This window comes from Haliaeetus leucocephalus, unplaced genomic scaffold, assembly GCF_000737465.1.
Source record: "Haliaeetus leucocephalus isolate CR32 unplaced genomic scaffold, Haliaeetus_leucocephalus-4.0 Scaffold139, whole genome shotgun sequence".
NCBI classification, from domain to species: Eukaryota; Metazoa; Chordata; class Aves; order Accipitriformes; family Accipitridae; genus Haliaeetus; species Haliaeetus leucocephalus.
This window is the reverse complement of record NW_010972575.1, coordinates 393,427-406,931: the sequence shown is the minus strand read 5'-3', so window position 1 is coordinate 406,931 and position 13,505 is coordinate 393,427. Positions and strand designations below refer to the sequence as shown.

General features: G+C 39.8%; 1 protein-coding gene across 1 annotated transcript in view; it reads left to right on the top strand.

Moving 5' to 3' along the window:
• Window positions 1-4,748, top strand: part of KIAA2026 (KIAA2026 ortholog) — a 54,058-nt gene extending 49,310 nt beyond the window's left edge. Inside the window, exon 9 of the mRNA XM_010586049.1 lies at window positions 511-4,748. Coding sequence (XP_010584351.1) covers window positions 511-4,151 — 3,641 coding nt within the window. The 3' untranslated portion in view covers window positions 4,152-4,748. The remainder of the gene's footprint in view (window positions 1-510) is intronic.
• The last annotated feature ends 8,757 nt before the right edge of the window (window positions 4,749-13,505 follow it).

Genomic DNA, 13,505 nt, shown 5'->3' with positions numbered 1-13,505 from the left:
TGCAAAGTCCAGGTTGATCTTCCTGGAAGGGGCACCTGCAGTTTCTTGATAGCCCGTCACTTGGTGTGATTGTTGAGGTTGTTTCTTGTCATTGTGCAATGACAATGGTTGTTTCTTGTTTTGTTCAATCTGTGTCTCTGTATATTTTTTCCTGGTTTCTCCCTTTGTCCCTCGAGGTAACCTTGCTGGAATAAACATTTTCACATTCTCACATGCCTTCATCAAATAATGTGAATGACCAGGTTTGGTTTTCCTCACTGTCTCCCATGCTGGTTGGGTTTGTGTCCCTGTATTTTCTTGTTTATGACTTCCTCCTTTCCTTATTACCCCCTTTTTTGCATTGAAAAAGGTTCTTGACCAGATGCCTTTAAAGAAGCAGATACTCTCCTTCCACATATCCTTACACTTGCAAACTAGCATTTTGCCTTTAGCTAGATGCTGTAAAATTGTTACATAGAGGTATTAGTTGCAAATGTCTAAAACACAGTTTCTGTTTTAATATCCTTGCAGGTGAAATGAAGCTATTAGAGATGAATTTACCTGCAGGAAAAAACAGAATTCTGAAACAAGAATCAACTTCTAAAGAAATACAGAAGACACTGCCCAAATGTGTTAAACGACAGTCCAAGCAAAATAGTTGTCTGGATCAAAGCACTAATGAGCTTTCACCAAGGAAGAAAGCTAAACTGAGCGCTAATGAGGCTGTGGTCCAGAGTTCAGAAAGTAGCCTGCAGCCAGAGAGTTGTTTGACTGAGCTGAAACAATTTGAAGGGTCAACTCTAGAATTGTTTTCCTTGACAGATCCTGCAACATCAGTATCAAAATTTCTGAAAGGGACCAAACCCATCCAGGCCTTGCTCGCCAAGAATACCGGGAACAAAGTGACCTTAACAAATCAACTGTCACCTCCCCCTGGCATAAATGTATCTACTCCTGAAAAGCCAGTTTTATCACCTTTGGAATCATCACTGGTAAAACCAGTGTTGCCCTGCCAGACCAGTTCAAAGACTCCTTTACAAATGGTATACAAAATGCCAAATGGCTACTGTGTACCAGTAGATCTTCACAACAGCTCTGTGAGAATTCAGATGCAACCTGTGATTGACCCTAAAACTGGAGAAAAAGTCATGCAACAAGTTCTTATTTTACCTAAGAATTTTCTTATTCAGCAGAAGGAAGGAAAAATTGTGGCCAAGGACATTCAGTCACTGCAACAAAAATCATCTGAGCTGCACTGTACAACTTTACCAGAAATATCAAATGTCAGTGTTTCTTTAACACCTCTTGTGGTAACAGGCCCTGTGAATGCTACCACTCAGTCACCTAGTACAATTTTTAACAAGAATATTACCCACCCATCACAAGTGACTGGTCCCATGAACACTACACAATCATTGCCAGCTGTAACTTCAGCAGGTAACCTACCATCATCAACAATTAAGGTGAGCCAGACTGAAACTGAGCAAATCAAGACTACAGTTTCAACTGCCACATTCCCTGTGTCTTTGACTTCACCTACTCTTTCCACAGCTAGCCAGTCTTTGATATCAGCAACAGTATTAAGTGGGTCTACAAACACTGTTTCTGCCTGTCACAGTCTTGCATCCCAGCAGACAGCTGACTCCTTTGAAACTAGGCAAGAACTGAAGACAGTGTGTGTAAGAGAATCACAATCTATTCTGGTCACGACACGAGGTGGGAACACAGGAATTGTTAAAGTGCGAACAAATCCAGACCAAATTTCACCTAGTAGTTTATCTTCTAGTTCAGTTTTCACTTACACACCTCAACTTCAGGCCTTTTTTGTGCCAAAAACCACACCCTTATCATGCTCTACTCTTCCATCTGTAGAAACGGCCATGTCTGGTCTCCCACATATTGGACAATCATCTCTTTCTGCATTTGCCCCCTCAACAGCTTCTTCTGTTAACATTCCAGCTTTCCCAGCTGATTTTACCCAGGCAATGGACAAGAATATCAAATTCACATTACAGCAGCCTGTTGTTGGGGGCACTTTGGGTCGAGTAATGGAGAACTGCTTTGTGTCCTCTCCTCCTTTATCCTCCATTTCATTAGCTAACAGTTTGATGTCAGCAACTCCAAACAGTCCTGTTAGTGTGACTAGCATTGGACAAAATAACACTATCATAACTCCAAATTCTTCTGTACAGCAACAAGGTGATACTAAAACTGCAACAAATCGTGTTATACAATCTGAGTCTAATTCAGCAACAAATGGAGATTTAATCAGCGGTACTCCAGTTCAGAAACTTACATTAGTCACAAATCCACCTATTTTATCACCCTGTGGGGCATCAGGAGTCAGTATTATACCCTCTCTGGCATCCACTGGTATTAATACTCAGAAGTTGGTTTTTATTAACACACAAATTGCCAATGGCCCATCAACCACCAATCTAGTTCCAGAGTCATTGAAGCATAACCTTCCTTCTTCTCTAAGCAAAACCTTTGTTAGTGCCACAGAGCAACCACAGTTGGTTCTGATCCCATCTACAGTGGGAGCACCAATAAGAATAAATTCATCACCAACTATTGCTCAAGTAAAAGATGTGAAAATTGGACTAAATATAGGTCAAACCATTGTAAATACTAAAGGCAATGCGCAGCAGGCTCCACCAGTTAATATATTGCACTCTGCCATTTCTAAGGGAGAAGACAAAAAGAGCATGGGCTTGGCGCTGTCTTTGGCAAGTACTAGTACTTTGGTTCCTGTTCCAAGTTTTGTGAGTCAAACCGCAGTGTCAGTTAATGAATCTGTATGTGTTGCAACAAAAGCTGAAAATGCCTTTACAGTAACAACAGCAAATGCATGTGTAGAATCTGTTTCAGTAACATCAAGTGGGACTTCTTCTGGGATACAGCCCACTATCTTGATTGGTGGAAATGATCCCTCAAGAATAAGACCAATTCTGGGTAATCGACTGTGTACATCAAATATTGGAAATACTGTGGGTATGTCAACTGTGAAAAAAGGACATCTTGCTTCATCTGTGCTGATTTCAGCAACACAACCAACAGTATCTCCTCAAAACTTAGCATCTGCTTTGCAATTTCCAGTCATTAGCTTGCCTGGATGTGTAGCCAGCCCCCACAAAGTGTTACATACAGTTCCTCAGTTGGCAGCAGTTCCAGCTCCTTGTCCAGTACCAAAAAGTCAGTTGCCCACACTGCTTCAGTTTCAGTCATCAGGAGTTTCAGCTGCTATGCTAAGTAATGCAGTTGTTCACAAGCCTCAGAGTGTGTTGTCCCCTCCATCACCAAATACAGGAAAAGTCATTAGTTTTCCCAGTTTTTCTTCCCTACAATGCCAGCAGGTGCCTCCCAGTACAGAGAAACAAAGTCATGCTTGTACTTATGCTTCTACCATTCAGATTTCTGCAGCTTCACCAACTGTAACAAGCAAGGCAGGAGGTGAGCTGAATGAACCTTGCATTCAACAGAAACTAGTCATTAACACCTGTATGCCTTTGGCACCTGGAACTCAGATAATGATTAATGGTACTTGTTTTGTTGTTCCGCCACAAGGCCTTGGAGCTGGCAGCCATGTTCTTCTTCTCTCTTGTAATACAAAACAGACTCCTCCCTTAACTATTAACCAAGGTCAAGAGGCTCAAGGTGTACAAATTGTTAATCCAATAACCTCAAAAATCATGCTAGCACCAAGTAATTCATTAAGTTGGCAAATATCAAAACATCCTTTGAAAAGCTCTACAAAAATTGTGAACTCTTTTGGGTCTGCAGATGCTTTACCCATTGTACATGCAACACCCCAGATATTTAGTACTCCAGCTAGCTCATGTACTCCACTGTCTGCAGTGCCACTGTCTCTGTCTTCAGTGGTAAAATCTCCTGTTAATGTTGTAGCTACATCTTCTGTGGTTTCTGCCGTTCATCCTCTGAACTCTCATATACCGAGCAACACTTCAGTGTTTCGCTTAGACACTTCTATCAAAAAACTGTTGGTCAGTCCAGAGGGAGCCATTTTGAATGCTATAAATACTCCAGCATCCAAAGTTTCTTCCCTGTCTTCATCACTGCCTCCTGTTGTGTCCACAAGCAGAAATCCTACCACTGTCTTCCCCGCATCTCAGTCATCTTGCCTTGATAAACTTGACAAAGCTGCATCCTGAATTTACTGCAAATGAGCCACTTTGAAATTTTGGGGCATTCTTCTGACTTTGGAAGTTGTAACTATTGAATAATTTCTTACATTGTTTGAAACAGTTTATTTACTCAAAATTACTTAAGATTACAGTTCTTTCCTGTTTACCTGTGGGGCTTAGGAAAAAGAAAAATTTATTTAGTTTGTCGAAAGTTTTCAGAGAGCTCTTTAGTAAAAAGGTCAGAAATGACCAATGAGTTCATTAAACATTTTAGTTTGGAGAAGTCTAGCCTTTTGCACATGTTCCATCTTACAGTATGGACTGTTTGCCAGTGTGTTTATGACAGTATATATCTCCTTTTTATTTGTCAAATTTATTTTTTATTTGTTTCTGTAAAAAAAAAATATTTATGCATTGTAAAAATGCAATCTATGGTATAGAATTGCACATATTCATTAATTCCTAACAATCTGTACTAAACTATATGTACAAAGAACTATGCTGTCTTATTTATGTTTTGTTTACATAATGTATAGTTTTTTAAGTATTTTAGTAACTTTGGACCAGTGTACTGTTTAGCAACAATGCAGAAGAATCTGCGTATAATAAATCAAGTTGCTGTACTGCTTTGTGTTGGCAATAGTTTAAAAGTGTGTATATCTGTTACACCATGGCAGAATACATATATATACACGTTCCCACTTAATGCAGATGCATCTCAGCTTTTGGAATATAGTAGAATGAAATTACTTAATCTCCGCTGCTTTTCTTTGTGGTTTACATTTCACATGATTTGATGAGAGTTGGAAGGAAGGCCATCTCATTGATCCTCCTGAGACAGGGTGGGATAACCTATACGTCATCCATTCTTAATAAATGTTTGGTTATATTGCCCAAAATCTCCAGTGTTGTGGTAAGGCTAGAAATGGTTTGCCAGACACCAGTCTAAGTCACGCTGGTTGCTGTTCAGGACTACTACGTTTTGTCATAAAGCACAGAGATCTGTTGTTTACTTCATTATTCTCTTTTTTACAGTCTTGTGTGCATTTCCACATATCTGCTAACTGTAACAAGGTCACTCTTTCATCCTCTGTCTAGCCATAACAAGCTACCCATTTTTTTCACCAGTCACACTTTCTGGATCTGTATTATTTTTATTTTTATTTTTTTTAGCTTTTAATTGGTTTATCTGGAAGAATAGTGCTAAAACATCACACAGTATTAAAGGAGGCCTTATTAGTGCTTTGAGTGGGAATAATTCACATATTACATAGACCTTTCCTTATTATGCAGTGTATTCACTATTTGTTGGCTTATGTTCAGCTTTTCGTCTGATAAAACGCTTGGGTTATTTTCTGCAGATCAGCAGAGTTCACAGATGCCTCCTGCAGTGTTTATGGAAATAGAGGTGGGTTTTGGTATCTTTTGAGACCTGGCATATAAAGAAAGGGTGCTCATCTAGCAGCTCTTACTTTATGGAAGATGATGATTTTAGAAGTGCTGTTTTAAAATCTGAAGTCATAGTCTCAGTTACCTGGAAGATAAAATCTTAGGCTGAACATCTTTGTATGTGGGGGATTTTTTTGTTGGTTTTTTTTACAAAACTGAAAGGGAACATTTCAGAACTCATGAATGTTAGTTGCCTTTTTAATAGCTATGACTTCAAAGGGGGATAATAGCTTACATATCTGTATTTAGCAGCGTTCTTAGACTAGTGTTCATCAAGATGAAGCTTAAGCTTTTGCTCCTCATCCTATCAAATTTTCTCCTTCCCTTCCCTGTTTGCTGTACATAGTTTGGCAGTTTGGATTTGGGGTTGAAGAATAAGGCCACAGTTTATTCCCTCTGTGTTGGCTGCCCTTCATACCGTTCTAAAAAGTAATCTGGTCACTAGTTAACTAGGATTCTGGGAAAGTGGAAGGAAGAAGAGCTTGTGGCTTCCATAGGTACCTTCCCTTTCTGCACTCACTAAAAAATTTGAACTGGCAAATTGCCTCTTTCTGGATCAGCAGTCTCCATCTTATCTCAGGGCTGGGAAAGATGGAAGCTGTCAGTTTTGGTGTGAGAGAAGGTTTCTTTGTCTTTTAGAAAAAGCTACCTGGTACACTTTTCCAACTTCTCATTAAAGATGTTATGTAATCAGCTTTGAAGACACCTTGCAGTAAGTGGTGTCTGCCTGCCAGACTTTACAATATTAAGGCTTTTTAAATCTGACAGCATTTTGCAGTTGATTGCTGGAGGTGATTTTTCCAATAGAGGAAGATGGCAGAGAATGGGAGTTTCTTCATGGAGATTTTACGTACTCTAAAACCATATATACCAGCAATAGATTTTATTTCCATTTCACTGGTGGAACCTTGGGACTGACTTGGATTTTTCTCTTCTCTTAAATGGCTGGTTTTGATTTTTATTTATGTTTGTTGTAAAGTGAGTATCTACATTGTTTGGAAAGCTTAAGACTAGGTTCTACTATCGCAGGCAGCCTGAATTAAAAAAAAAAAATCTTGCATGACATTTTTCTGTGTGCTAATGTAGTAGAAAGATTTATGCTATAATTAATTCTAATAAAGAGAAAAGTTAGAAAAGCTTAATTGGGGAACTCAGAACTCAGGCTACTTACCTGAATGATTTTGTATAAATTTTCTGAATTAGTACAATAATATTTTATAATTGTTTTATAAATATCTTATCATTTGGCAGGCATAAACTTTGCAACATGCAAAGTTTGATTCAGTTTGATTAGAATTTTCATGGATGTTTATCCTCTACTGGACACATGTTCAGATTCCAAAGCTTATTGGAGAAAGGTTTGAGACTGCTATGTAGTGGGTTTGCATGATTCATTACTTTGTAAAAAAAAATTTTAGTTGGACCAACAATGTTGGTCAGAGTAAGTCTTTCAAAGGAAAGTAAATAGCCATTGACAATCTGCTATGTATCTTTTGTTCTCTGTAGCAAACATATAGTGCTACCTGTAGCACAAAAAGAGCTGTAAAAAAGTAGATTATATTCAGATGCAGTGAAAAAGCAGAACTACTTGCATCCTTAGTTGAAGTTAAAAAGACATTTAATTACATATATAAACAAATATATATGTAAATCAATCTTTGAAGAAAACACGTACAGCTTTTCAGAGCTTGTAAAATGCCTTGTTTTTAGACCCCTTCAGATATTATATACAGATATTCAGACAATATTATATATAAACCTTTGGGTTTATTAATGACTTTCAACATTTTGGATGATATCTTTGATATTTATCTAAATGGACATATTCTGTACAATAATTTTGCTTTGCTTTGAGTAGAAAATTACATTTATTTTGCTTCACTGTTCAAACCCATGTGTGTGTGAGCTGCCATTTTCTGGTAGGGATTCTGCCTCTACCGTACTAGAAGCAATTAAATTTCACAAGTATTAGGAGTCACAGAAGTACCTGTTCAAACCAAGTGTGTTACTGTCAGGTCATTCAAACCCACTCTGATTTCACTGTCTGACATAGCAAAGAGTACAATGTGAAAAGTGAAGCAAAAATTCTCCTGATAAGTAAGTGAAGAGAAATTTATTTGTCTCATGTAAGTAGGTGAGATGATGAATAAAAGCTGGCATTTGAAGGGAGTCCACAGCCTCATCACAAAGTTTGTTTCATAGCTGGTTTTGCTTATATTTTCTGGTAGTGCAGAATTTTAGTAGCCCAATTTGATTTTAAAGTAAATTATTAATTTTTATTAACGCATGAATGTTTGTTATGATGAGACTGTTTCCTTTAAAAAGAACAGCAGGAGATGCTCACGAAGTCTTAAATTCATGTAGCCTGTTCTCTGTAAGCTGCACCTGAAGTGAGTTCATGGACTCAAAACAAGATTAGTAATGCTGTATCAGACTGAAGGACCATCTATCCTAGCATCATGTCTCTTGGAGCAGTCAACAGGAGCAGTCCAAAAGAGCATAATAACAGGCCTAGTATCTTCTAGTATCCACTAATCTGTGAGCCAGAGTATTCCTCAAACAGCTGTGATTTTTTTCCAACTTAATAGCCCTCAGTGTATTTTTCTTGATGAAATTGACCAAGATTTATTTTTTCCTGTTTCTGAACTTGGCACCTGCTAGTTTCATTTGATGCAAATAATAGTTCTGTTGTAAGATACAATAAACCTTTGCTCTTTATTCATTTTTGCATGTGGCCTATGTAGACCTTTGCCATATTGGTTGTCTCTTTTGTAGAATAAAGAGACTTAGTCAATTCAATTATTTCTTATATGGAAGTAATCAGTTACTGTCATTGCTGTGTGTACCTTTTTCAGTTTTACTATATACTTGAGATGTGGTATCAGAATTGTGCGTGTTCTAAAAGCACTACAAATCTATTCAGCAGTGTGATGATGATTCTCTCATAACAATTATTTCAAATTTTGGGGGTGGGTTTCTGACTATTCTTTAGCCTTGTACTAACTTTTTCATAGAAATCAATTGTAAACCAAATGCACAGCAGTGTCTAAATTCAATTCATCCTGTAAGACTATACCACTTGCAGAATATCATGGCTGTAAAGACATGATCTTTAAAGCAGATTATTGAAACCAGTGCAAGTCTGGCACTCTCCTCTCTCTGTACAGTTCCTACTTTTGTTTGGTTTAGCTCTCTTGAAAATGTAGAAGGACAAACTGCTGTAATGATTTTGAACATAGTGATTTTTTAACTCTCATTATTTTTGTGCATAGGATAGAAGCTTAAGTCTGTATATTAGATGCATGATCATTTTATTCACATTGGCACCCAAATAAAAATTTTTGAGTTGTTGAAGAGGCCACTTTTGCAAATGTGACACAGATTATGTTCCATTTTAAGTATTTTCCTCGAAAATACAGTGGCATAAAACTAACTTTTAAGATTTTGATCAACATGTCTTTTCTTCTTTTCTCAAAATACTGAATTTGCTGATCAAGTCATACCTGGATGTCTGGCGTAGACTTGGAAAACAGGATACTTTGTTATTTCATATATGATTGGTCCAGAAGTTCTGCAGGAAGTTGCTGTTCTTAGGTTGCTGTTCTTAGATTATCTTTTATTTCAATCTCAGCTGAACTAAACACATGAAATGGAAATGGTATGTAAAAGCAAAGTAAAGGAAATGTAAGTAATTGCTTATAATATTTCTTGAAATTATTACACAGAAAAACAAGATAGGAAAGGAGCCACTGTGTGATTTTTGTGATTGTCTTCAGGCTTTAGAACTTCGCTTGTCAATACTGATGTCATAAAAAGAAGACTATACTTTTTTAATTAGTTGTTCATATTGATTACTTCTAGTAAATATACAAGTATAAGATCAGACAATTTTGGCTATCTGTAGGTCATGGGCACCTAGTACCAGCATATACATTGAGATCCTGTCCACATAATGGGCTGGTATTTGTAGAATCATTCCTCACTCACTTTTTTTTAATCACATGCAGCAGTAAAATAGAATATCAAAGTGATCGGGTATTAATATGTAGTCACAGGGTGTCTTGGTTATAATAAGGAAAGAGTGGAATTATGATCTAATCAATCTACGCAGCATAAAAAGCAGGTATTTTTAGCATTATATTTAGTCTTAACTACTGGGGAGGAGGAATTGCTTACATCTACTTAAACTTGTCAATTCATATTAGCAATATACCAATAATAAAATTACAATAGTGTCCTGGTTTCAGCTGGGATAGAGTTAATTGTCTTCCTAGTAGCTGGTATAGTGCTATGTTTTGGGTTCAGTATGAGAATACTGTTGATAACACACTGATGTTTTCAGTTGTTGCTAAGTAGTGCTTATCCGAATTCAAGGATTTTTCAGCTTCTCATACCCAGCCAGCAAGAAGGCTGGAGGGGCACAAGAAGTTGGGAGGGGACACAGCCAGGGCAGCTGACCCAAACTGGCCAAAGGAATATTCCATACGGTGTGACGTCCTGCCCAGTACATAAACTGGGGAGAGTTAGCTGGGTGAATTCCTGCTTGGGAGCTAAGTGGGCATCGGTCGGCGAGTGGTGAGCAATTGCATTGTGCATCACTTGTTTGTATCTTCCAGTTCTCTTACTGTTGTTGTTATTGTTGTATTGCAGTTATGATTATCATCACCATCATCATCATCATCATTACTACCGTTGCTATTTTTATCACTGTTATTATTTTGTTCCTTTTTGTCCTGTTCAACATTCTTTATCTCAACCCTATTGTTTTACTTTTTCTCTCTCCCGACCCACTGGGTGGGGGGCAGTAACTGAGCAGCTGTGTGCTGCTTAGTTGCTGGCTGGGGTTAAATCATGCCAGCCATTTTTTGTGCCCACCGTGGGCCCCAGCGGGTTGAGATAAAAGCAAATCTGACTGGAACGTGTTAAAACAAATTTGTTATAAGCATTCGTTATATTGCTTCAGTAGTTGCTGGTGACTAAGTTGATTTATTTGCTCTCAAAGTTGGTGCGCTTATTCTTGAAGTTGCATTATGTGATACCTTGCTTGCAGCCTGTGTTTCTTGTTGTTCTGTTTGTCACCCGTGGGAATGGCACGAGAGTTATCATGCTGTTGTACTTTGTAACCCTGGTTTATGATATGATAGAATTGCTGGTCATGAAACTAATCTGGTGTTTGTACTAAGCATTGCCGTCATCTCTGTACCTTGGGAGCCATCTATCAGAAACTATTAATAATTACACCTCTTGCCTTTTCTCCTCAGAGAGCTAATCCGTTGGGGAGACACATTTCTTCACCTTCCCCTTCTCCTCCAGGCAAATTACAGTAGTGTTTGAGAATTTTGAATATCCTCGGGATGTTCAAACCAGTATGTTCCTATTGCTATGTCTCCTGAATATGTTCCAGGTCTTGTTTAAGGTTAAACAACTGTTTAAGAACATCACCCAGAGATCTGCCCTGAGGCTGGATAATCATGGGTGGCATGGCATGTGGAAGAATACGGGCAGGTATCTAGAGAACTTCTCACCTCCAGCAGTTTGGAACTTCACTCCCAAACAACTACAGGACCCTGATAAAGTAATAGAAGATTTGAAACGAGAATGCTGTGGCTATTCCAAAGAGGCACAACTTACCGCACTGTGCTGCGCCCTGGCGAGTATCTACCAAACACTGCTCAATATTATGCAGCACCCTCAGGGGTAAGGGTGGGAAAATAGGCTGACAGGTACCGCAGCTACACCAACCGCCGCGACAGGTACCGCATCTACACCAACCGCCGCGACGGGTACCGCGGCTACACGAACCGCCGCGACAGGTACCGCAGCTGAACCGGAGAACCAGCCTCTGCCAGTATCAGTCGCCCCCACACAGAAGAAGAAATCATCGCGACAACAGGAGGAAGAGGCAGAACCAGAGGTAATCACCTGATCCCTATCCTTGAGTGAGGTGCGGAATATGTGAAAGCACTCTGGCAACATGAAGGAAATCTCTCTTCCTCTCTACAAGCCTGCATCTCAGCTGTGGAAAAACTGTCCAAAAAGTCCAAAAAACTGATCAAATTGATTGAAAAGTCCTACTCCCCACCTGTATGGTCCAGTGGCTCAGCTATTAGAAGTGTACTTCTGCTCAAGAGAGAAAATATAGAAGGGACACACCATGGGGTATCTGGTGGTTTTACCTGCGTGACCAGAGAGAGGACATGAGGAAGTGGGATGGAAAACCTCCCTTGGTCCTATATACACAGGTATGCGAGTTGCGAGGCAAAAACACAGAAGGAGATTCTTCCAGGAAAAATGCCACTCCAGTTTCCAGACAGAGTAGATGGGCTGATCTGATCTTCATGAAGGGACTTCTAAGTCATTTTTACACGAAAAGAGCAACAAATACTCTGACCAGAATTAGAGGGGCCCTGCCTACAGTCAGGTGGAGGAAAGGGACAACCGGGTTTATTGGACTGCGTGGATTCAATGGACTGACACGTTAGACCCACAGGAGAGTACAAGACACTACTAGACACCAGTGCACAGTGTGCTCTAATGCCGTCAAGTTCCAAAGGGGCAGAAGCCATCTGTATTTCTGGAGTGATGAGGGGATCGCAACAGCTAACTGTACTGGCGTCTGAGGTAAGCCTGAGTGAGAGCAATGGGGGGTGGGACTTTCAAACATTGGGACACCCATTTAGCAAAAGCCACCTGGTTAGTCAACACCAGAGGACCTGCCATTCAGGCTGGCCCTGCCCAATCAGAACTTTATGTACTGTAAAAGGGGATAAAGTCCCTGTAGTGCACATGAAGAACATGTTAGGGAAAACAGTCTGGGTTACTCCTGCCTCAGGCAAAAGCAAACCCATCCATGGGATTGCTTTTGCTCAAGGACCTGAGTGCACTTGGAGGGTGATAAGGAAGGATGGGGAAGTCAGCTGTGTGCCTCAAGGGGGGTTGATGTTAGGTGAGAAAAGCCAATGAATTAAATTGTGTGATGTTAATTGCTATATAAACCTGCCACTGTATGTCATCATTACTATAGTTGTGCTATGCTGTATCAATGGTATTACAGTTAGAATCACCTAGATTAAGGAAGAATGAACTTCGATAAAACTGAGGCAAGTGCAGTAGTCACGGGACCAGAACTGACTTCAGCATGCAACAGTCCAACGTTACACACCATACTCCTGCTGTGCCCAATGTCACCCACCCGCCACACCGCACCGAAGCCCAATCCCGCTCTGCTGACTAAGCGGACTTCACAGCACCCTTCCTGCCCAGACAGACTTGTGACAGATGGAGCCCAAAGTGGTGGACTGAATGAAAACAACAGCAATTTTAGAGGGATGGCTCATAGACTAAAAGGATGATACTTCTGTGTGTGTATATATGTATCAAAGGACAGGAAAGGTGATGGTGATTAATTGCAAGGTACTGGAAAGTATGGGACCTGAGCATGACGTAAATGGTATAGAATAAGGGATGGATACTGTCCTGGTTTTGGCCAGGATAGTTAATTTTCTTTCTAGTAGTGGGTATAGTGTTAGGGTATGGATTTAGTGTGAGAATAATGTTGATAATACACTGATGGTTTTGATTGTTGCTAAGTAGTATCAAGTCAAGGATTTTTCAGCTTCTGATGCCCAGCCAGCAAGAAGGCTGGAGGGGCAGAAGAAGTTGGGAGGGAACAGAGCCAGGACAGCTGACCCAAACTGGCCAGGGGGGTATTCCATACCATGTGACGTCGTGCTTAGCGTATACAGCTGGGAGAAGGAAGTGGGGGGGTCTTTCGGAGTGGTGGCGTTTGTCTTCCCAAGTAACCATTATGCGTGATGGAGCCCTGCTTTCCTGGAGGTTGCTGAACACCTGCTGCCGATGGGAAGTGGTGAATGAATTCCTTGGTTTGCTTTGCTTGTGTGCGTGGCTTTTGCTTTACTTATTAAACTGTCA